The sequence below is a fragment of the Erinaceus europaeus genome, chromosome 2 (genome assembly GCF_950295315.1).
Source record: "Erinaceus europaeus chromosome 2, mEriEur2.1, whole genome shotgun sequence".
NCBI classification, from domain to species: domain Eukaryota; kingdom Metazoa; phylum Chordata; class Mammalia; order Eulipotyphla; family Erinaceidae; genus Erinaceus; species Erinaceus europaeus.
Genome location: NC_080163.1, coordinates 9,456,795 through 9,480,867, shown reverse-complemented (window position 1 = coordinate 9,480,867; position 24,073 = coordinate 9,456,795). Strand labels below are relative to the sequence as shown.

Genomic DNA, 24,073 nt, shown 5'->3' with positions numbered 1-24,073 from the left:
CAATTACAGAAGCCAGACCTTCCACCTTCTACAACCCACAATGTCCTTGGGTCCATACTCCCAAAGTGATAGAGAATGGGGAAGCTATCAGGGTAGGGGAGAGGATATGGAGACCGGTTGGTGGGAATTGTGTGGAGTTGTACCCCTCCTATCCTATGGTTTTGTTAATGTCTGCTTTCTTCAATAAATAAAAAAAAAATAGAAAAAAAATTAAAGAAAGGAAAAAAATGGCCGGTACTGATACCCAGTCACAATCCTGGTGACAATAATAATAAAAATTTATATGAAATCAGGAGAGCAAAATGGTTCCCTTGGATGGTGTACTGCTTTGCATGTGTGCAATTTGGGTGAGACCAGCCGCATGCACTGAAGGAGCTTCAGAGCCATGGACACTTTCACTCTGCATCCCTGTCTCTAATTTCTTTCCTTGTCAAGATAGGACCAGGGTTCCTACCTGTGAAGGGGAGGGAGCCAGTAGGGGGTGGACCCAGGGATCAGGAAGGGGTTTCAGAGGGGTGAGTTGTGGTGGCACATATTTTAGGGAGATATAGAAGTTACCCTGAGGTCTCAGCTGTCTGTACAATTATCAGATAAATAAAGTGACTTATACTATACATCAGAGGGCTGGGAGTGTAGCACGTGGTTATGCAAAACATTTTGGATGCTTGAGACTCAAGAGTCCAGGTTCAATATCCAGCATCCACATAAACTAGAAACAAACTGTACTGGGTTTTTGTTGTTGTTGTTGTTTTTCATTTGTTTGTTTTTGTTTTTAATCTCCATTAAATAGAAACATCCAGTTGAGGGCTGGAGAGATAGCATAATGTCTATTCAAAAAGCCTTTTATTATCAACGGTCTCGGGTTCAATCCCCGCACCATTGTAAGGCAGAGTTAATCATTACTCTGATAAAAAAAAAAAATGATCACCCAATTGTGTGCTGGTGTGGCCCCTGTGGAAAGCAGGCTGGTGAGTCCTCACACAAACAGACAGAGAAACCTTATGAACTAAAAGTGCCACTACTGCATATGTCCAAATATTAAAAAGCACTAGTGCAAAATGTATTTGTGGGGGGCTGGGTAGTGGCACACCTGGTTGAGCACACATGTTACAGAGCTCAAGGACCTATGTTCGAGTCTCTGGTCCATACCTTCAGGGGGAAAGCTTTGCAAGTGGTGAAGCAGGGCTGCAGGTGTCTCTCTGTCTCTCTTTCTCTCTATCACCCCATTCTTTTTTGATTTCTGGCTGCCTCTATCCAATAAAAAAAGATAATACAACATTTTCTAATTGTATTTGCTTCCTATGTCCATGGTTCAGCTATTCACGTAGACAAAATGCAGACCCAGCCTAAACTCCCAACAACAGAACAAGACAAGGTAAAAGAAGTTATGGGAGTTGGAGAGATGCCTAGTGGTTGTACAAAGAGAAAGAGAAGGATGAATATGCGACGATCCCACTTATAGACAGAAGTGAAAAATAAGAAGAATAGAAGGGAAAACACTTAGCAGAACATGGGCTGGAGTTGGAGTACCACTCCAGAGTAAAAGACTCTGGGGTGGTGGGGAGGGTCCATGTCCTGGAACAAGATGGTGGAGGAGGACCTAGTGGGGGTTGAATTGTTACATGGAAAACAGAAATGTTACACATGTACCAACTACTGTATTTCACTATCAACTGCAAACCATTAATTCCCCCCAATAATAAATCAATAAATGAATAAACAAAACAGATGGACCAAAAATATTATCCTGCAATCACAGAGAATGAGACTGTAGTGGGCTGGGTGATGACACACTCAGCTGAGCAGACACATGCACAAGGATCTGGGTTTGAGCCCCCACTCCACACCTGCAGGAGGGAAGCTTCACTAGCAGGTGAAGCAGGTCTGCAGATGTCTCTTTGTCTCCCTCTCTATCTCCTCTTCATTCTCTGTATCTCTCTTTCCTGTCAAATAGAAAGAAAAAACATGTCAAAGTGTTTTCCAGGAGTTGTGGATTCACAGTGCTGGCACAGAGCCCCAGCAATAACGCTGGAGGCAATTAAAAATATTAGAGAGAAGATGGAATCATTTGGTAAAAGCTATAAAACAGTCAATAAAGGGTTGATACCCATAATTTTTTCAGTCGTAGTTAGTAGTTGTAATTTTTTAATTTTTATTTATAAAAAGGAAACACTGACAAAAACCATAGGATAAGAGGGGCACAACTCCACACAATTCCCACCACTGAAACTCTGTATCCCATCCCATCCCATACCCTGATAGCTTTCCTATTTTTTATCCCTCTGGGAGTATGGGACAGAGGGTCATTGTGGGATGCAGAAGGTGGAAGGTCTGGCTTCTGTAATTTCTTCCCCGCTGAACATGGGCGATGACAGGTGGATCCATATTACCAGCCTGCCTCTCTCTTTCCCTAGTGTGGTGGGGCTCTGGGAAAGCAGGGATCCAGGACACATTGGTGGGGTCATCTGCTCTGAGAGGTTGTTGGCATCATGGTAGCATCTGGAACCTGGTGGCTGTAAAAAGAGTTAACACATAGATCCAGACAAATTGTTGACTAATCATATTCATAAAGGATGGAAGAGTTTATATGAAGAATAGTTTATATGAAGGTAGTTAGTAATTTTAAATTTTTTACTAGTGATTTATTGTTAATTTACAAGATTGTAAGATTACTGTGGTATAATTCCATACATTTTGCACCATAAGAGTTCCTTTCTTTATTTTTATATTTTTTAAGAGTGGTTCAACTCCACACAGTTCACACCACCAGAACTCCATATACCATCACCTCCTCTGATAGCTTTCCTAATGTGTAACCTTCCTGAAGCATGGACCCAGGGTCGTTATGGGGTGCAGAAGGTGGATGGTCTGGCTTCTGTAGTTTCTTTCCCCTTGTACATGGGCATTGGCAGGTCGATCCATACTCCAAACCTGTCCACCCTGAAAGTTCTGTGCTGCATCCTCTCCATTGGAAATTTCTCTGTTCTTTATGACTCTGGGGTATGGACCAAAATTATTTTTGGTGGTGCAGAAGGTGCGAGTTCTGCCATCGGGAATTGCTTCTCCACTGGTTGTAGCTACTGGAAGTTCTATTTATTGATGCCCCTAGCTTTTTTTTTCACTTTTTAAAAAATATTATTATACTAGTGATTTAATAATGATCAACAATATTGTGAGATTAGAGGCGTATAACTCTAGGGCCAGGTGGTGGCACACCTGGTTAAGTACACACATTACAGTGCGCAAGGACACAGGTTCAAGGCCCTGGACCCCAACTGTGAGGGTGGTGGGAAGCTTCACGAGTGGTGAAGTAGGACTATGGGTATCTCTTTTTCTCTTTCCCTCTCTACCCCCCACCTCGCACTCTCAATCTCTCTGTGTCTCTATACAACAATAAATAAAATACATTTTAAAAGAGGGATATAGTTCCCACTACCAGAGTTCTGTCTCCTAGCCCCTTCTGTACCCTGTCCGCTCCCTGGAAGTGTCCCTACTCTTTACCCCTCTGGGAGTATGGACCAAAGATATTTATGGTTCAGAAGGTGGGAGGTCTGGCTTCTGGAATTGCCTCTCAGCTGGCCATGGGTGTTGAACAGCCAATCACTACTTCCAGTCTCTGTCATTTTCTTTTTCTTTCTTATTTTGTTAAAAGGGAGAAACTGCCAGTGAAGCCTGATGATGATGATGATGATGATGATGATGATGATGATGATGGTGATGATGATGGCCCCTATCTACTTATTTCATTTCCCCTGCAGGTTCATGGGCTCTGAGCTGTGAAAAGAAGCAAACGATTGTAAAGACCTTCAGTGATGACTCTTCATCCCATGACTTGTATCACAGAAAACACCATTATCTTGTCTGTCAGGTTCAAATCTCTGCTCATCACCTAAGAGTTGCACTCACTCAATGGGACACAGATCACTAAGGTTCTCAGCAGAAAACAAGTCAGCACAGCAGAGAAGCCAGGAGCCCAGGAGCCATCAGCTCCTGTCAGAGCCCAGCCCTTCCTGCTCCTCTGAGGAGCCCCTGCTGCTCCAGGGACCCTGGGAGGACAGAGCCCCTCTCCCCTGGGCAGTGGTCTCTGTGGGGGCCATTGTGAAAAGTGTGTTACTGTCCTCACAGCCAGCACCTGGGCTCTTCTCCGCGTCCCCAATCCCCAAGGCTGCCCTGTCACTGCCACTCCTGGTGACATGCTCACTGGGGCTCAGCAGGGAGGTGAGGTCACAGATCACAAGGCCATATCTCAGGGTATGGCTGCATCTGCTCCCACAGGCAGAGTCAGTGGCCCCTTCGCACTGAGTCCCCTGTCCCTGCAGCTGCAGAGAGCCAGGACCTCCTGTGCCAGCTCAGGGCAGAGTGTAAGGAAGGAGGTGAAGTAGGAGTCTGCGAGTGACTGTCAACTTATGGGTTCTTTGGGGACAGCGCTCCAGTTCCAGAGACCCAGGGTGGGAGGGTCCTAAGACAGGAGCTGCGCTGGGAGGAGAAATGGGGCTGCAGACTACACAGCTTATCTCGGCTACAGAGCTTGCTGGCAGGAACTGCTGCAATTATATCAAACACAATGACACGTGAATGGCTGGCAAGGTTGTTGGGTAGTATGCCAGCTCCCCATGGCTTCTGCTTAACCAAACACCAGTATGCCTGTATAAGGGATTGGGTTGATCCCATTGAAAACGGTCTATTTACATAAATCACTTTTACATTTATATAAAGCACCACACTCCCTCCAGGGCATTAGTGGTTTAGTGGTAAAATTCTCTTGTGAAGCGACTCCCCTGCAGGTGGGGCACCAGGGGCTTGAACCAGCATCCTTATGCTGGTCCTTGTGCTTTGCGCCACGTGCGCTTAACCCACTGCGCCCACCCCCCTTTTGACAGACACATGTCCAAATTCTCCTGTAGCCTCCAAAACCACTTCTTCGGCCACTTGTCCAGAAGCTTCCACTTCGGTGACTCCTCCTACCACTACACACTTATCAGAGCAAGTCCACACATTTCCGGTCAATGTCGCCCCCAATAGACAAAAACCTCAGGTCTGGTATCCATATTCCGCCACAGACCTGAAGGAACTACGCCAGGCTATCAAGGATGATGGTATCCATTCCCCATGGACCAGGTCCATTTTACAAGGCCTGCTTCAGAACCTTAATACCCCCCAAGATTGGAGGGTTGTAACTCGAGCTATGCTCCCAGGCCCCCTCTTCCTGCAATGGGAGGCATTTTTTCCAGGCAAATGTTTACAGCAATCACGGAAAAATATTCAAAATCAGCCAGAGGGGAATTTTGATGCATTGTTTGGAACAGGCCAATTAGAAACAGGGATTCAACAGGCGGAAGCCAAGTTTCCACCTGGGTATTTTGATCAGGTATGCCTGTGTGCATTAAAAGCATGGGAGCGATTAACACCACCCATGGGAGCGGCCTCAACCCCCATTCTCTCCCTTCAACAAGAACCCGATGAATCCCTCGCTAAATTCATTGCCAGGGTCCAGTCGAGTTTGGAAAGGAAGATTTGTAATCCAGACGCTCGTTTTCTCCTCCTGCAATCCATAGTCTGGGATGGAATGCTTCCGCAATTTCGACAGGCCTGTATCACTCTTAAAAACGAACACCCAGATACTTGGATTATAGCTACACAGGATCTCAGATCAAGCTCTTTTCAAGGACCTATGTTACAGGCCTATGCAGCTACCTTACATAAGCATAAAGGGGCTTGCTTTCAGTGCGGTCGCCAAGGCCATTGGCGTAACCAATGTCCAGAAAATAGACCGCAACCTCACCTCCAGTCAGGGCAACCCCGCCTCTATACAGGGAACCAGAGACCACGAATGCCTTGTCCCAGATGCCAGAAAGGATTTCACTGGAGGAGAGATTGTTGGTCAAGGTTCCATAGGAACGGCACACCTCTGCCAAAAGTAAACAGGGATTTAAACTAGGTGTGGGGCTTCCCTTAGCCCCGCCCCCAAGAGGGAAGGAAGCAGGTCGCCCGCTTGGTGCTGTGCCCTTCTTCCACAAACAGAAACCCAGCTTGGGACCCAACCCGTCGCTACACCCACCACGCCAAGTAACAATAACAGAGGGTGAGCAGAAGGAGGAAACCGCGGTATGTGGGAACTTCCAGCATAGAAATAACCGGCTGGAGCAAGAGAACAGCTCGAATTTGGAGCCTGAGATTTTATGGACCACCCCTGTTTTAGAAAGGGGTCACCCAACTATGACAGTAAAGATTGGTAATATTCCTTTTAAGTGTTTGATTGACATGGGAGCAGATAAGACAATCTTAAGACAAGCAGAGGTTCCCCAGAGTTGGGAACTCCTCCCAGGACTGCGCTTACATGGTGTTGGAGGATTGACTCAGGCATTCCGCACATGAGATTCCCTTGTGTGGGAAGATCCAGAAGGAACTACCGGATGCTTTCAGCCTTTAATAGCTGATATAAGCACCAGTTTATTGGGAAGAGACTTGCTGGAATCTTTAGATGTAGTGATATCCTCAGACACCTCTGCAGGACACCACACTCACTCCTGTGAGACTGCTAGGCCCAACCAGCACCCCCAATACTAACTGCCACTGTTTGTAACAGAACTCCCCACTTAGATTGGCTTTCTAATGAGCCTGTCTGGGTGGAACAGTGGCCTTTGCCTAGGGAGAAGCTAGAAATTTTAAAAGAACTCATCCAAGAGCAGTTATCTTTGGGACACATTCGTCATTCTCGGAGCCCATGGAATACTCCAGTCTTTGTGATTAAAAAGCGCTCAGGAAAATGGCGCCTCCTCCAAGATTTTTGTGCAGTTAATAAAACCATGCAGGTTTGGGGCTCCCCCCAAAGGGGTTTGCCTCTTGCTTCCGTGATTCCCACAGGAATTCCATTCATAGCCATTGATATACAGGATTGTTTTTACTCTATTCCCTTACACCCACAAGATTGTAAACGTTTTGCTTTCTCTGTTCCTTCTATTAATAATGCCAGCCCTGCCGATAGATTTGAATGGGTGGTACTGCCCCAGGGCATGGCTAATAGTCCTACTATTTATCAAGAGGCTGTTAAATCTGCCCTTTTTTCCATATATTCATAAGGGCCTTAAGGTTTTTCATTATATGGTTGACGTGTTAATATGGGGAGAATTAGATACGGATCTCTCCACCCTACGTGATTTTCTAATCCCTGCCTTAAAGAGAAGTGGACTTAATGTAGCTCCTGAGAATATACAGATAATTCCTCCAATATCTTTCTTAGTCTCAGAGATTTCCGTAACACAGATTCGTCCTTTAAAGCCTTCTGTTACTTTTCCTTCTAATCTCACTCTTGCTTCTTTACAAAGTTTTCTTGGAAATTTGAATAGGCTTAGGCAGTATCTTTATCTGCCTACGAGCTGCCTGCAACCACTGTTCTATCTGTTAAAAGGAAAAAACAGCCCTCCTCAAAGCGTATGTTAACCCCCGAAGCCTCCTTGGCACTGGAAAAAGTTAACCAGGCTCTCCAGGACATGCACCTCGTTCGATTCTCCCCCTCCTCTCCGGTAAATCTTCTAATCTTTAACTCCACCCCCTAGGTAGTGGGGGCATTGTGGCAGAAACATTGCATTCTCGAATGGCTTCATACGCCAGTAGGCAGGAGCTCCAAGACTCCTTACCGAGATTGATGCCTTAGCATTCATGGTTCCCTATGGAAGAAACAGATTGATTCAGGTCTTAGGAAGGGAACCAGATTCAATCATTCTTCCCTTTTCTCTCACAGATACAGAATGGCTCTTCTTGTTTTGCCATAAGTTTAATGGGTTTTCCAGGATAATTAGATAATCATTTTCCCTCTAATAATTTGATAGCTTCTTTACCTCTGTTGCCTCTACTAGTACCTAAACTTTTCTCTCGAGATCCCATCCCCTCTGCTCCTACAGTGTTCACTGATGGTGGAAAAAAGGGAGCTGCTGCCCTTATATATTATCCAGACCAGCAATACCCCAAACCTCTCTTTACTGAACTTCCTGATAATTCCCCTCAGTACAAAGAACTTTATGCTGTTTTCCTTGCAGTAAAAGCTGTACCAGAATCCTTCGACCTTTTTTTCTTTCTTTTTTTTTTTTTACTTAGAAAAATCTACTATGGGAGTCGGGCAGTAGCACAGCAGGTTAAACACAGGTGGCAAGTACCAGCATAAAGATCCCAGTTTGAGACCCCAGCTCCCTATATGCAGGGGAGTCGCTTCACAAGCGGTGAAGCAAGTGTCTTATAGTTCTCTCCCCCTCTGTCTTCCCCATCTCTCTCTGTATCAATAACAATAACTACAATAATTAAAAAGAGCAACAAAAGGGAATAAATAAGTTTTTTTAATTCTTTTTTTTTGAGTTCTTTTTTTTATTTAAGAAAGGATTAATTAATAAAACCATAGGGTAGGAGGGGTACAACTCCACACAATTCCCACCGCCCAATCTCCATATCCCACCCCTCCCCCGATAGCTTTCCCATTCACTATCCCTCTGGGAGCATGGACCCAGGGTCATTGTGGGTTGCAGAAGGTAGAAGGTCTGGCTTCTGTAATTGCTTCCCCGCTGAACATGGGCATTGACTGGTCGGTCCATACTCCCAGTCTGCCTCTCTCTTTCCCCAGTAGGGTGGGTCTCTGGGGAAGCTGAGCTGCAGGACATATTGGTGGGGTCTTCAATCCAGGGAAGTCTGGCCAGCATCCTGATGACACCTGGAACCTGGTGACTAACCTTTTTTTCTGACAGTGTGTATACTGTTAACTTACTTCCATGGCTTGCTCGATCTTATGTAAGAATTGATGACAACCCACTTTCTCCTCTTTTAATTCAAGTTGCCTCTATGTTCTGTTCTTGAACCCAACCACTGTATGTTCAGCACCTATGTTCCCACAGCTCTCTTCCTGGTCCCCTGTCTGAAGGGAATGCTGCAGCCGACCACCTTGCCTCCACAGGGATTCTCCTAGCCTCTGTCTCTAATCCTGCTGACTTTCATTCCCTAACCCATGTTAATCTTAAAGGTCTTCGAGCCGATTTCCTGATTTTCCTCTGCTACAATTAAAACGTATTCTTGCTACATGTTCCTCCTGTGCAGGTCTAATCAAAACACCTGCTATTCAAACTCTGGGGGTTAATCCTCGAGGTTTGGCAAATTGATGTTACCCACACACACAACTTTGGCAAACAAAAATATGTGTTCGTCTTAATTGATACCTTCTCTAAGTTTATGTGGGCTACAGCTCAGAATGGAGAAAACTCAAAAAAGCTTATAAGCCATATGCTCTCCTGTTTTGCTGTGGTGGGACTTAAAACGGATAATGGACCTGCTTTTACCAGCAAACAATTTAAAGATTTTTGTTCCCTCTGGAACATTACTCATACTACAGGCATTCCGTATAATCCACAGGGACAAGATATTGTTGAGAGGGCCCATCAAACTCTTAAGGCTCAATTAAATAAAGAAAAAGGGGAAATGTACCCCCCCCAATATCCAGCTGGCAAAAGCCTTAACTACATTAAATCTCTCTAATATTTACAAAAACTCAGACCAACCTCCTATTATTCTTCATTGGCAAACACCACCCACCGTCCCAGCTATTAAAGTCAAATGGAAAGACCCACTTGATAAAATTTGGAAAGGACCTGACCCCCTGTTGACTATGGGGAGGGGTTTTGCATGCATTTTTCCACAAAATTACTCCAAGCCTGTTTGGGTTCCTGACTGCCATGTTCGGCAATACCCACATGATGGCGCTGATATCCCTGAAGAACAAGAAACACTGCAAGAAGACTGGCTGCAAGAGGACTGGCTGCAGGATGCACCCCAGGATCCATAATACAGCATGGCAGAATCTAAAAAAATCTGATTCACAGAACTCTTCCTCCCCCCCCCACCCGAATGTCTTATGCTATGACTGGCCAGTTGTGTTTTGTGAGTGAGTTAAAAAAAATTGAGTGAGTTGAGTGACCAACATTTTTTGTACAACCCATTGTTCTCAGAGTACTCTGAAAGTTAACTGACTTTATATAAAACGGCTGGACGCAGCCATGGTTTCTGGAGACGTCCAGAAACAGTCCAAAAATGGTTCATTCCTCTTTTTGACTTCTTTTTTAAGTCTTGATATAAATATGAAATGTTTAGTCTTAAACTGTGTGAGTAAAGATGGTTCAACTATGACAGTAGATCTAAATTCGCATTTGAAATGATATGTCTTAGTTACAAGTTTTTCTCCTCCTGTGTGTTTATAAACTATATGTTAAATATGCGTGTTTCAAGTTTGGTTAACATTAACTTAATGGTTAAAGTGTAACTTTGAAGCTACATTCTTACCAGGAGAGGTAAAATCAATTCATTAAAGTACTGAGTGTTTAAGGTAAAACTCTAAATATTCAATGTGACAATTCATCATCTCCTAAGTTAAAATACAAATTCTCTATATAGGACATTTTTGGAGGGCCCCCAAAAATGTCCTGTAAGCTATCTTGTGGAAATTAATCCACAACAAATTTGGCATCAATCTGACATTGTAAATGTACCAAAAAAATTGTCACTAAAATGTGTTAACTCTAGTAACCTGAGTTTGCTTAAAAACCCAATGTAAAAATAGTTAAGAATCAATATATATGTGACTTAAATTCGGTATGAAAATTTTGCTATATAGAGACTGCTACTTGAGGTCACATAAGATGACCTTTACCCGAAATTATAAAGATACCTAAACCAATTATAATCATTGAGTTATCAATTGTAGTAAACTTCTAATTTGTTACAAAGTTTTTTCATAAGTAATTGACTACAGCTATGACAAGCCTTCGCATAAAGAAGTATCTGCTCATATAGAATCCCCAGAAATCCATCTTGGACCCCTGACCTCTGACATCACCCACAATTACAGCCATCCCCCGAAACCCATGATGTCACCTGACACAATCTGGAGAACCTAATTCACAGACTCCAAAGGACAAGACTTTCCTACTGCCTTTCTCTCAACCATCGGTGTCTGCTCTTCCTGCTTCTGTTTCGCCCATCATGTTTTGGCAGTTCCAGGTCACTCTCTACAGAGAAGAAAAGTTCCAGTGGCTGTCCTCCTCCATCAAGATAGATGTGTGGCATTTATTTCCTGGCCGTTGACATTGGACTGATGCTTCTATAGAACTTGCTGGACAATCCCTTTATACTGGTGGACTTCTTGAAGAATGACTGTAGCAGTTGATAGAACTTTCCACCAGCTGACTCGGGATTTTGCAATGCCAGATCACCCCTCTAGCCCCTCGGCTTATCAGGCCCCCACTTCTCCACCCATCAAGCTCACTCTGTCTCTTGATCATTCTGCTTTCTTCCCAACAGGTTTCTGTTCAACCCTACACTGCTATTCCCCTGACAGAGATGAAGCTTTTTACAGACATTGACCCAGTTATATATGGCCATTAAGTAAGAGGGAGATGTTGAGGAATTGTGAGGATATGGTTGATCTTGGAAGGGCTTGAGCCTGAGGGATGTGTCAATCCTGTTAGTCTCTCTCTCTACGGAGAGGTTGAGCAAGGAGGGACAGTAGAACCCCAAAAGGTGTGCCTCTTATCAGTCTCCCTGCCTCACAAAGTGTCCTGCACTCCTGATACTATGGCAAATAGTTAAAAAGAAAGGGGGAGATGTTGGGTAGTATGCCAGCTCCCCCCTGGCTTCTGCTTAATGAAACACCAGTATGCCTGTATAAGGGATTGGGTTGATCCCATTCAAAACGGTCTATTTATATAAATCACTTTTACATTTACATAAAGCACCACACTCCCTCCAGGGCATTAGTGGTTTAGTGGTAAAATTCTCACCTGCTCTGCCCCCTCTCCTTGTCACACCCTGATCCTCTCCTTGTCACACCCTGATCTTCCACCAGTCACTTTTTGCTCCACCCACTCTATATCACATCCTGTTTCTACCCTACTTGGAGAGTATAAAAACAGCTGCTCTTCTGATTAAAGACACTTGGAAATTGCTTTCTGGCTCTGAGAGTTCCAGAGTGTATCTCCTGCAAAGTTAGTGCAGCACGAGTTCATGATCCCTCTCCCACGCAGCAGCCTAGATCAGCTCCAGTTGAGTTCTCTCCAACCCAGAGAGCACTAGCTCGGGAAGAAGCACCCTCAGGATATCCCGGCACAAGGTGACACAGGGGATAAACCTTTTGCTCTCCAGCATGAGGCCCTCAGCTGGATCCTGGCATCATATGTGCCCAGTGATCACCAGTTCTCTTCCCCTCTTGAATTCTCTCATAAATATGTAAACACATTTGAAAAAACAAATGATGTTTGACTTTCAGATATTTAATATTTACTGTTTAAAAATCTAACTTCAGTAATTCTTACAGAAATTGAACATCCCTTTTCAGTTTGAGAGGAGGTAGGAGGTTCCTGTTAGTCCACATGTAAAGAGCAGGAAGGACCTACTGCCTTCCAGCAGCTGCTAGTTCAGTCTATAGTGAGAGCATTCACATCTGAGGAGGAAGATAAAACTGTTTGCTTTCTGCAACTACAAGGTAGTACATTTTGAATATATATTTCAGAAAGCAATTTCAAGCAACAATATACCTGATGGTAATTTGTGTTGTTTATATCAGTCTCCATTTTACCTTGCATTTCTCTGTATGTCCCTTTCCCACCTGTGCAAGCTGTTGTGTTTACCTCCATTCTGCCTCTCTTAAACTAGGGAGGAATTAATACACTCCAAAGAGCGTGGTAATCTGAAACCTTCACTGCTGCACTTGATCTAAGACTTGTGTGTGTTGTCACATAGTCAGTGTGTCACTAGGCTGCATGAGAACAGGACATTCCTCTCAGCTCCTGTGCCATGTGACGTGGCCTTTGTGATTCTGTTAGAAGAGCCAGTGGGGCTTTTCAAACATGTGGTCAGCACGTGGACATTCAGCTGACCATGGTCAGAGGCAGCTGCCTTTGCAGTTGACAGCAGCAGCTCAGCTGGGCTCACCAGGGATTCTCAGCTCAATTCAGAATTGACTGATGAAAAACTTGATGCACTATATGAACAGAATCTGGAAGCTGTGAAAACTGTCAGGAAGTCCTGTCAGGTCACATGGAATGTATGAGAGACAGTGAGATCCCAGCCTAGCACACTTGGTGCCCAAGCTGTCCTGACTGAGGAGTGTGGAGAGGGGCTGAAAGTTCTGCCTTTGCCACAAGCTGCCCCACTCTGCTCTGAACCATGTGTTTCTGACAGAGGCTTCCTCATCCGTGTCTCATCTCTGGCCCTCTGCACAGAGAAGTGACAGGAGAGCCCATGTCTCAGCTCTGAGTTCTTTATACTACACAGTGCACTGTGTTCTGTGAGGGGTTTATACAAAGTGTTATTGAAAGGTAACTAACGTCAGAGGTTAAAACTTTACCAGGAACCACCAAAATAGTTCACTTAGACTATACACCTGCCTCGCCATGTTGTGACATAACTTTGAGCCTGGCCCCTGCTTCAGTGCAGGAAACATCAGTGCTGTAATATCTTTTCCTTTTCCATGTCTGTTTCTGTCCCTTGCTTTATATCTGAAAAAGCCTGGAGCTTGAGGTCCCAGCAGCATAGTAGGTGGCTTCCAGCTCCCATGCTGCCTGCACAGCCTGTCTCCCTGCTGCTCTGAGCATGAAGGGGAACGGCCGTCATCTGGAAAGCAGAATGTCCTCTGGGCATGTGGCAGTGGGACTCGTCTTTGCATTCCAGACCTTGGTGGGGTCTCTGGGGAACTGCTGTCTGCTTTTCCACTACCTCTCCCTCCACTTCTCTGAGCTCAGGGTGAGGCCCACAGACGTGATTCTCAGACATCTTACCATCGCCAACTCTGTGGTCATTCTCTCCAAAGGTGTCACACAGACCATGGCAGCTTTGGGGGTGAATGACTTCCTCAGTGATTTGGGCTGAAAACTTGTCTTCTACCCTCACACGGTTGGCAGGGCGATTTCCATGGACACCACCTGCCTCCTGAGTGTGTGTTAGATGGTCACCATCAGCCCCTGGACATCCAGGTGGCCCAGCGCAAAGACAGGGCTGCCCAGAACACTGAGCACTACACAGTCCTGACCTGGATCCTCAGCCTTTCTCTCAATCTTTTGACTACTCTAGGAAAGAGCAGGAGTTCAAACAGTGAAAACATCACAAATAGAATATTTCTTGATTATTGCTCTGTGACATTTCAACATGAATTGTCAACCCCACTCATTGCAGCACTGTTCTCAGTTCCTGGTGCTCTGTCTCTGGGCCTCATGACCTGGGCTAGTGGCTCCATGGTCTCCATGCTCCACAGGCACAAGCAGCGGGTCCAACACCTTCACAGAGCTCGTGTCACCCCCAGAGCTGCCCCTGAGACCAGGGCCACCCAGAGCATCCTGGTGCTGGTCAGCACCTTTGTCACCTGCTATGCCCTGTCCTGCACCTGTCACCTCTGCATTGCTCTGTCAAAGCATCCCAGCTGGCTGTTGTTGAATTTCTCTGCTCTACTGGCTGCATCTTTCCCCACTGTCAGCCCCTTCCTCCTCATGAGCTGGAGCTCCAGGCTGTGTGGGCCCTGCCGTGTCTGTGTGAAGAACACTAACCCCCAGTATAGTTAGGAAAGCATCACTAATGTGCTTTGCTGCAACAATGCTTCTTGCTCCTCTTCCTCAGAACTCTCAAGATGAGCACTGATCGGGACACAGTCAAACAGTGAAGAATCAGCTTTGCCCCTGTTAGAAAGCATTCAAGAGTAACAGTGACAGCAAGGGGGGACTGTTCATTCTTGTGTCATCACATGAATGAATTTTAACAAGCCTGACAGAGGAAACACCCTATGCCTATGTCTGCTTTAACAAGACAGGTCATCATAAAATATTCTGGGCATGATAATCTGTGTGGGCTGCAATATGACAAATTGAATCTTGGCACGTCCTCTCTCATGGACACTGTGGAATGGAGGGGAGCCTGTGCGATGGTTGTCCAAGGTGCTGAAGAGTTACTGAGCCCTCAGAGCAAGGAGATGTCCTGGGGCAGCAGGGGAGTTACTTCACAGGTGGTGAAGTAGGTCTGTATGTGTCGATCTTTCTCTCCCCCTCTCTGTCTTCTCCTCCTCTCTCGATTTCACTCTGCCCTATCTGTCAATAGTAATAACTACAACAATAAAAAAGCAAGAGCAACAAAAGAGAATAAATACATATTTTAAAAAATGAAGAAGTTTGACCCATAATACGGCAAACACTGCAAGTCAGGCTTTCTGATTAAATGTATCAGTTTCACAGTAAAAATGATCAGGTGTTTGGCTCACAAGAGCTGTGTTTTCAAATATGTAGACCATTTCTTTTTTTTTCTTTTTTTTATTAAAAGGAAGCATCGACAAAATCATAGGATAAATGGTGTACAACTGCACACAATAACCACAGCCAGATCAATATTCCACCCCTCCCCGGAAAGATTTCCGATTCTATATCCCTCTGGGAGTATGGACCTAAGGTCATTGTGGCATGCAGAAAGTGGGAGGTCTGGCTTCTATAATTGCTTCCCTGCCAAACATGGGCACTGACAGGTTGATCCATACTCCCAGTCTGGCCGGCATCCTGATGACATCTGGAACCTGGTGGCTGAAAAGAGAGTTAACATACAAAGCCAAACAAACTGTTGAGCAATAATGGACCCAAAGCTTGGAATAGTGGTGAGAAAGTATTAGGGGGATACTCACTGCATACTCTAGTGTACTTCTGCTTTCAGTATATATTTTGCAGTAGTTTATGGATACCTGTAAACATATGCTCTCTCTCACAGAAACTGATGTATATCAAGCTTTTGGGACTTTGTTAGAAAGTGAACCACCTGAGATGGAATTAGAGTATACTATGAAAGGGAAGGTCTCACCTGAGTAATGAAGCTAAAGGTTTGTCATTCCACATGTGAAGTCTCTGTACACAGTCTGAGCTGAAGCATGTTGAGGTAGCAATCATGTTGATTAGGTTGTGATAGGCAGATGCAATACTATTTGATATGGATTGGGAGAGGCATACGGGAAAGTGGGCCCTATCCATGGGTTCCAGGACTGGGTGAAGTAGAGGCTCTATAGTGGAGATGTGAGGTTACTGCTGTCTTAGGGTTCAAAAAGACAATGGATAGTTAATGTTATCATCACATTATTTGGTAATTGGGTTAACTTTGAAAAGTCCTTTGTTAGGGTTGGCTGTACAGTACCCAGCTGTGCTATTGGTTGCCTCTGATCTTTCTCTAGGCTTTTGATAGAGTCTGCATGTCAATTACACAGCCTATATATTAAAAAGATTCAGTCTGTGTTTTAAAAACTTCAAGACATACAATTAATTTTCCCCCTCTCATATTAATTAACTAGTTATTTATATGACTACACTTTACTAGGAGTGTACATAAACACCATTCCCACCACTGAAAGACTGTGACCCATCCAACCACCCACCCCCACCCCCCACTGGCCCAGGAAGCTGCATGTCTACCCCTCACCAAAGGGTTTTTACTTTGGTGCCCTACTTACAATTTGCTCAGGTCCTGCTTTTAGTTTCCCTTTCAGATCTTCTTACTCAACTTCTGTGGATGAGTGGGATCATCCCACACTCATCTTTATCTTTCTGACTTAGTTCACTTAACATAATTCCTTCTAGCTCTGTCCAAGATGGGTCAGAGAAGGTGGGTTCATTGTTCTTGATAGCTGCATAGTATTCCATTGTGTAAATACACCACAGCTTTCTCAGCCACTCATCTGTTGCTGGGCACCTGGGTTGCTTCCAGGTTTTAGCTATTGTGAATTGTGCTACTATGAACATAGGAGTACACACTTCTTTTTGGTTGGGTGTTATGAAGTCCTTGGGGTATAACCCCAGGAGAGGAATTACTGGATCATATGGAAGGTCCCCACCCATTCCATTCCTTTGATCTATCTTCTTTCTACCCTCAAGACCCTCCCTGCATGCAGGCTAATATTAATCCTACCAGTTAAAACCCTTGCAGCAGTTGCTAAGGAAGTTTCTACATGCCCTGCCCCTTTTGCCTTTCTCTGCCCTTTTACTTTTCTGACTTGCCGCTTCCAGGTCTGTTCTTTAAAAGACTCGGCTCTCTGGTCAATAAAGATTTTGCATTGCCATGTGTCCACTTGTTTGGTTCCTGAGTCATCTCTCTGGAGTCACTGAGTGAGTAGCAGCCCAGGCTGGCTCTGGTCAAGTTCTCTCCAACCCAGAGAGCACTGTTACGCCCAGATTTCAGATCCCATCCCACAGAGTGGAGGCCAGAATCACATGTGAAAGCAAAGAGCCTTGACTGAAGCAAGCTTAAGCCTGGGCTCCATGCACCTCCCAATAGTGGCATGTGAGCCCCGAAGAGAGGCAGACAGACTGTTTTTATGCACATCAGGAGGGGGACTTGGGGGGTAACCTGAAGTTGAGACTTGCTTGTCAAGGAGTCTCTGACACTGTCCTTGACTGCAGTCCAGCAGTCTTGTCTGTTAAGCAAATTTTGGGTTTCGGGGCTGTCATGACCTTCGTTTACAGAACTATGGCTTATCAGTAAAACATTGAGAATGGTTTCTCAAGCATAAGGGGCAGCTGCTCTGCAGCTGTAACAGGTTGGGGTACAGTATGGAGGAACTTCAAGGACAATGTGAAGTAACAGTGGCCCTCACAGCACACTCCCAGGAAGAGGCACCTCCACGCTAGCCAGGCACTGCCTGTGAGTGTGATCATCCCACATTTATCCTTCCTTTCTTTTTAAAAAAAATTTTTATTTATGAAATAGAGACACTGATAAGACGAGTACAATTCCCACTACCAGAACTCTGTATCCCCTTCCTCCCCTCCCCTGATAGCTTTCCTATTCTTTATCCCTCTGGGAGTTTGTGTTGGGTAGTATGCCAGCACCCCCTGGCTTCTGCTTAACTATATGCCTATATAGGGATTGATTTGATCCCATTCAAAGCTTTGGTCTATTTACATAAATTACTTTTACATTTATATAAAGCATTATACTCCCTCCAGGGCATTGGTGGTTTAGTGGTAGAATTCTTACCTGCTTCACCCCCTCTTCTTGTCACACCCTGATCCTCTCCTTGTCACACCCTGATCTTCCACCAGTCACTTTTTGCTCCACCCACTCTATGTCACATCCTGTTTCTACCCTACTTGGAGAGTATAAAAACAGCTGCTCTTCTGATTAAAGACACTTGGAAATTGCTTTCTGGCTCTGAGAGTTCCAGAGTGTATCTCCTGCGAAGTTAGTGCGGCACGAGCTCCTGATCCCTCTCCCATGCAGCAGCCTAGATCGGCTCCAGTTGAGTTCTCTCCAACCCAGAGAGCACTAGTTCGGGAAGAAGCACCCTCAGGCTATCCCGACAAGTTTGGACCCAAGGTCATTGTGGGATGCAGAAGGTGGAAGGTCTGGCTTCTGTAATTGCATCTGAAACCTGGTGGCTGTAAAAAAGAATTAACATGGGAGTTGTGCAGTAGCACAGCAGGTTAAGTGCACGTGGCGAAAAGTGCAAGGACCAGCATAAGGATCCTAGTTCAAGTCTCAAGCTCCCCACCTGCAGGTGAGGCACTTCACAAGCAGTGAAGCAGGCCTGAAGGAGTATATCTTTCTCTCTCCCACTCTGTCTTCCCCTCCACTCTCTATTTCTCTCTGTCCTATCTAACAATGACAACATCAATAATAATAACAACAACAATAAAAAACAAGGGCAAGAAAAAGGGAAAATAAATAAATAAATAAAATAAATATTAAAAAATTTAGAAAGAAAAAATATATTTTAAAAAAGCAATAACATATAAAACCATACAAAGTATTGACTAATCATGATCCTAAAGACTGGAATATTGCAGAGGGAGATTTGGGGTCTCCATTTTGGAAATAGCTAGTGGTCTAATTTAGGCTTACTCAAAGGGGCCCAAGACTTTACTAGTTTTTACCTGAGCCTGACATCTGATGTGCAGGTGGACCAAAGTTATTGTCTGGGAGATGATATCATGTCTGGACAAAGGACAAGAAAGCTGGATCAGGGGAGAGAGTAGCTCCCAAATATGGAAAAAGTGTATAAGTATTACTGACTGTAAACCCCAACCATTTGAACTGTTTTTGAGTCAGGTTTCAACCATCCTCACTGCACTGAGGGAAGCTTTGGTGCTGTGTCATCTAGTCACTTCCCTCTTCTACTTCTGTCCCCTTCAATCTTTAGCTTCTGACAGGGCCAGTCAGGTGGACCTCAGTCAGTGTTACCCTTCCTCTCTTCATCCTTCTGGCTACTTTCTTCTTACCACAGCAGTACTAGGGCACTGAGCCTGCATGACTCAGTCATCACCAGTGGCCAGTTTTTCCTTTTTATTTCATTTGAGAGAGGGTGAAAGACAGGGAGAGAGAGACAGAGAGAGAGAGAGAGAGCTAGTTTGAGAGGGACAGAAAGGAGAGACCTGTGCAGCACAGTTCCGAGCTCATGGGAATTTGTAACTGTAATTTCACAAGGAGTAGGATATGATATTCTCTTTTCTTTTTTGTTTGTTTTACTTTTTTGCACATCCTTTAAACTTTACACTTTATTTTTATTAGTGAATAATTACTAATTTACCAAATTACAAGACAACAGAAGTACAACTCCACAGCAATCCCACCACCAGAGTTCTGGATCCCCAATCCCTCCATTGTGAGCTACAGCAGTTCTCTGGGACTCTGAGCCCCAGCAATCACCCTGGTGGGAAAATGAAAGTAACTGTCTGTACTGGGCACCTGAGTCTGTGGAAACACTCTGGGCCACACAGATGAGTTGTGGTGTGATGCTTCATAAGAACCTTGGCAGAGCTTAGAAAATGGGTTTGAAATCAGTCACAGGACCTTTGGAATCTAACTAAAATATGCCTACTAGCCGGCTACATACTGGAGGGCCCCCTACTCTTCTTCTGCACTATTCCAGCCTCTGGTTCATGATTACTCAACAACTTGTTTGGTTCTATATGTTAACTCTCTTTTGAGCCACCAGGTTCCAGATGCTAGCATGATGCCAACTAGTTTTCCCTGGACAGACAACCCCACCAATGTGTCCTTGAGCTCAGATACCCCAGAACTGTGCCCCACTAGAGAAAGATAAAGGCATGCTGGGATTATAGACCCTCCTGTCAATGCCCATGTTCAGTGGAGAATCAATTGCAGAAGGCAGACCTTCCACCTTCTGCACTCCATAATGACCCTGGGTCCATACCCCCAGAGGGATAGAGAATAGGAAAGCTATCAAGGTAGTGGATAGGATACGGAGCTATGATGGTGGGAGTTGTGTGGAGCCGTATCCCTCTTATCCTGTAGTCTTGTCAATATTCCATTTTATATATAAAAAATGATCAAGATTAAAAGTAAATTCCAGGGGTAGTCTTATTCAGCACAGGCTGGGGAAAAAGGCAGAAGTATCATTAGCTGCAGCTGTGACTTAGAAGAAAAGGTAGCTGGGAAGACAGATCTTGGTTATACAAGTTGGTATAATATAAAGTTCAGCAAATCACCAGAGTTTTCAGCAGAAAACAAGTCAGCAAAGCAGAGAAGCCAGGAACCCAGGAGCCATCAGCTCTGGTCAGAGCCCAGCCCTTCCTGCTCCTCTGAGGAGCCCCTGCTGCTCCAGGGTCCCTGGGAGGACAGAGCCCCTCTCCCCTGGGCAGTGGTCTCTGTGGGGGCCATTGTGCAAAGTGTGTCACTGTCCTCACAGCCAGCACCTGGGCTCTTCCCATCAGCTTCCCCAGTCCCCAAGGCTGCCCTGTCACTGACACTCCTAGTGACATGCTCATTGGGGCTGAGCAGGGAGGTGAGGTCACAGATCACAAGGCCATATCTCAGGGACTGGCTGCATCTGTTCACACAGGCAGAGGCCGTGGCCCCTTCTCACTGAGTCCCCTGTCCCTGCAGGGCAGAGAGCCGGGACCTCCTGTGCCAGCTGAGGGCAGAGTCTGTAAGGAAGGAGGTGCAGCAGGAGTCCGGTGAGTGACTGTCAGCTAAGGGGTTCTGTGGGGACAGGGCTCCAGTCCCAGTGACAAAGATAGAGGATGACATCCTCTGTTTATTACCCAACACTGCATGTCCCTCTCTCCTCTTCTTTCCTCCCTCACTCTTCCTTTCCCTAACAAAGAAATGAGTCTCTTCAGATGGACCTTAACTTTTTAATTGATGCTCAGTATTCCTAACAGAACACACCAATACCACTTTCTGGAGTGGTGCCTGGAATTCCCAGGGCCAGTTACCAAGAGCAGGAGGGTGGGCTGGGACCCTGGGACCCACTGCCCTGATGGAAGGACAGTGTCTGGGAATTGAAATTTTTCTCTAACACCTGCTTGCACTGCAGTTCAGTCAGACAGACGCTGTCACTTCTGGAGGACTCCTGTGTCGGCTCCTTATCCCGGATTCTCCCTTGAGCTAAGACATCGCAGGTAAGCGATAAAATTGTACCTGCTGCAGACGTCAGTGGCTGGGGGCCTGTTGTGCTTTCTGCTGCTTTTACTGCTTTGCTAATATTTTTGTACAAATCACTCAACAAGTAACTCTTCATGTCTTTACTTCTCACTCTGAATCTTTTTTTCTTTTTTATTTAAGAAAGGATTAATTAACAAAACCATAGGGTAGGAGGGGTACAACTCCACACAATTCCCACCACCCAATCTCCATATCCCACCCCTGATAGCTTTCCCTGAATTCTTAAGGGTTTTTTTTTTTTAAATCATGAATGGGTGCTGGACTTTATCAAATGTTTTTTCTACATAAGCTGATAAGTTCATGTGTATTTTGAATTTTTTTTGGTATGTTGGATTACATTGATTGACCGGCAAGTGCTGCACCATCCCTGTTTCCCAGGGAAGAATCACCGCTGGTCACAGTGGATTATTCTCTTAACATACGGTTGGATTCCAGTAGCCAAGACTTTTTTAGAGAATCAATTTTTGTCAGGGATGTAGGTCTCTAGTTTTGTTTGTTTGTTTGTTATTTTTGGAGGAATCATTTTCAGTTTTAGGGACCGAAGTGATATATTAGCCTCATAAGAGATGTTTGAGAGTATTCCCTCTTCTATTTTCTGGAAGAGTTTAAGGAAAATACCCCACTCTACACAACGTTTCACAAGTCTTGCCCAACTGCTCTTTAGTTCACAAGGGTATGAAAAGAGAGTTCTCTGGGGTTAGATAAGAATTCATCTGTCTCAATAATAACAACTTAAATTGTTTACATAATGTTTTGTGTCTTGTAGATCACATAGAATGGGACTCAGTGAGGAGGGATTGTTCAGCACCATGACCTGTGACATTGTTCTTGTGACCCTGACATGACAGTGAACCAGGGTCTCTGTGACAGTGACTGGCCAGTCAGCTGTGTGTTATACAAGTCCGTGTGGGCAGGGGCAGGACACTAATCACAGTCTACAGAAACATGTCTTTGTAATGAAATGGTAACTAGGATTTTCAACTATGACTGTGATGTTTACTGACAGAATTCTCACACATGAAAAGAAAATGAGAATAACAAAAATTAGAACACGTGTTGTGTGAATGACATGACCCGCTCAAAGAAAGAAACCGCTAGACAGAACTGACTCATCTGAGTCCCAGATGTCCCCGCTGAGGAGTGTGGAAAGGAGAGAGTCTTGGTTATACCATCATTCCCCTCCCACTCTGCTACTGAACCCCATGAGTCTCCTCATCGTGTCTAATCTTCATCCCTCTGTACAGTGAGATGAGAGGAACGTGTGTCTGTGGAGACACCAGTCTGAACATCTCTGATCTTGTCTGACTTTGGAACCCAAGCAGAAAGGGGCAGGGCTGGTTAGCACCTGTATAGGAGACACGAGCCTCTGTGGCATGGTCATGAACACAATGACATTGCCCTGAGCCCAGTGCCTCAAGGAGAAATACAGACTCAGTGCTAGTGAAATGCCAGTAGAGGTGGAGATTCCACTGTCTCAGTGCAAACGACAATTTGTCCACAGGATGGGCTGGACTGACTGAAGAATATTGAATTTCAGAGAACACTGTCGCTCTGCCTCCTGCCTTCTGTTCCCTGCAGGCTTCTCTAACAGGAAGGCAGACAGCTGTCACCCAGAAGCCAGCTGAATGGCCTCTCAGCACGCAGCACTGGGGCTCCTCTTTGCTTTGCAGACCTCAGTGGGGACATTGGGGAATTACTTCGTACTTTTCCACTATGTCTCCCTGTCCCTCACAGGACACGGGGTGAGGCCCACAGACGTGATTCTCAGACACCTGACCATTGCCAACTCCATGGTCATTCTCTCTAGGGGAGTCACACAGACCATGGCAGCTTTGGGGGTGAGAGACTTCCTCAGTGACCTGGGCTGCAAACTTGTCTTCTACCTCCACAGGGTGGGCAGGGGTGTTTCTATGGGCACCACCTGCCTCCTGAGTGTGTGTCAGATGGTCACCATCAGCCCCTGGACCTCCAGTTGGGCCCAGCACAAAGACAGGGCTGCCCAGAACACTGAGTGCTACACACTCCTCATCTGGATACTGCACCTGTCAGTCAACTACGTTATTTTAGCAAGTATGACTAGTACACTGAGAAGCAAAAATATGACACATAAACAGGATTTTGGATATTGTTCTGCCACAGTTAAAGGTGGAATCATAGCTTCACTCTACAGTGCACTGTTCTCCGTCCTTGATGTACTGTCTCTGGGCCTCATGCTCTGGGCCAGTGGCTCCATGGTCTCCATGCTCCACAGGCACAAGCAGCAGGTCCAGCACCTTCACAGAACTCGTGTCACCCCCAGAGCTGCCCCTGAGACCAGAGCCACCCAGAGCATCCTGGTGCTGGCCAGCACCTTTGTCACCTGCTACACCCTCTCCTCTACCTGTCACCTCTGCGTTACTCTGTCAAAAAGTCCCAGATGGTGGATGGTGAACCTTTCTGCTCTACTGGCTGCATCTTTCCCCACTGTCAGCCCCTTCCTCCTCATGAGCCGGAGCTCCAGGCTGTGTGGGCCCTGCAGTGTCTGCATGAGGGACTTGACTCCCCACGACTGTCATGAGGAAAGTGGACTTTCTGTGCTTTTGCACAGTATTGAGTCCATCCTCAGATGCCCCTGCTTTATTGTTCT

At 45.4% G+C, this 24,073-nt stretch overlaps 1 protein-coding gene across 1 annotated transcript in view; it reads left to right on the top strand.

Annotated features, from left to right (window-relative positions):
• LOC132532742 (vomeronasal type-1 receptor 4-like) overlaps window positions 1–24,073 on the top strand; it is a 33,726-nt gene that overhangs the window by 5,060 nt on the left and 4,593 nt on the right. The window contains exons 2-3 of the mRNA XM_060171222.1: window positions 20,887–20,957; window positions 23,182–23,952. Coding sequence (XP_060027205.1) covers window positions 20,887–20,957; window positions 23,182–23,952 — 842 coding nt within the window. The remainder of the gene's footprint in view (window positions 1–20,886; window positions 20,958–23,181; window positions 23,953–24,073) is intronic.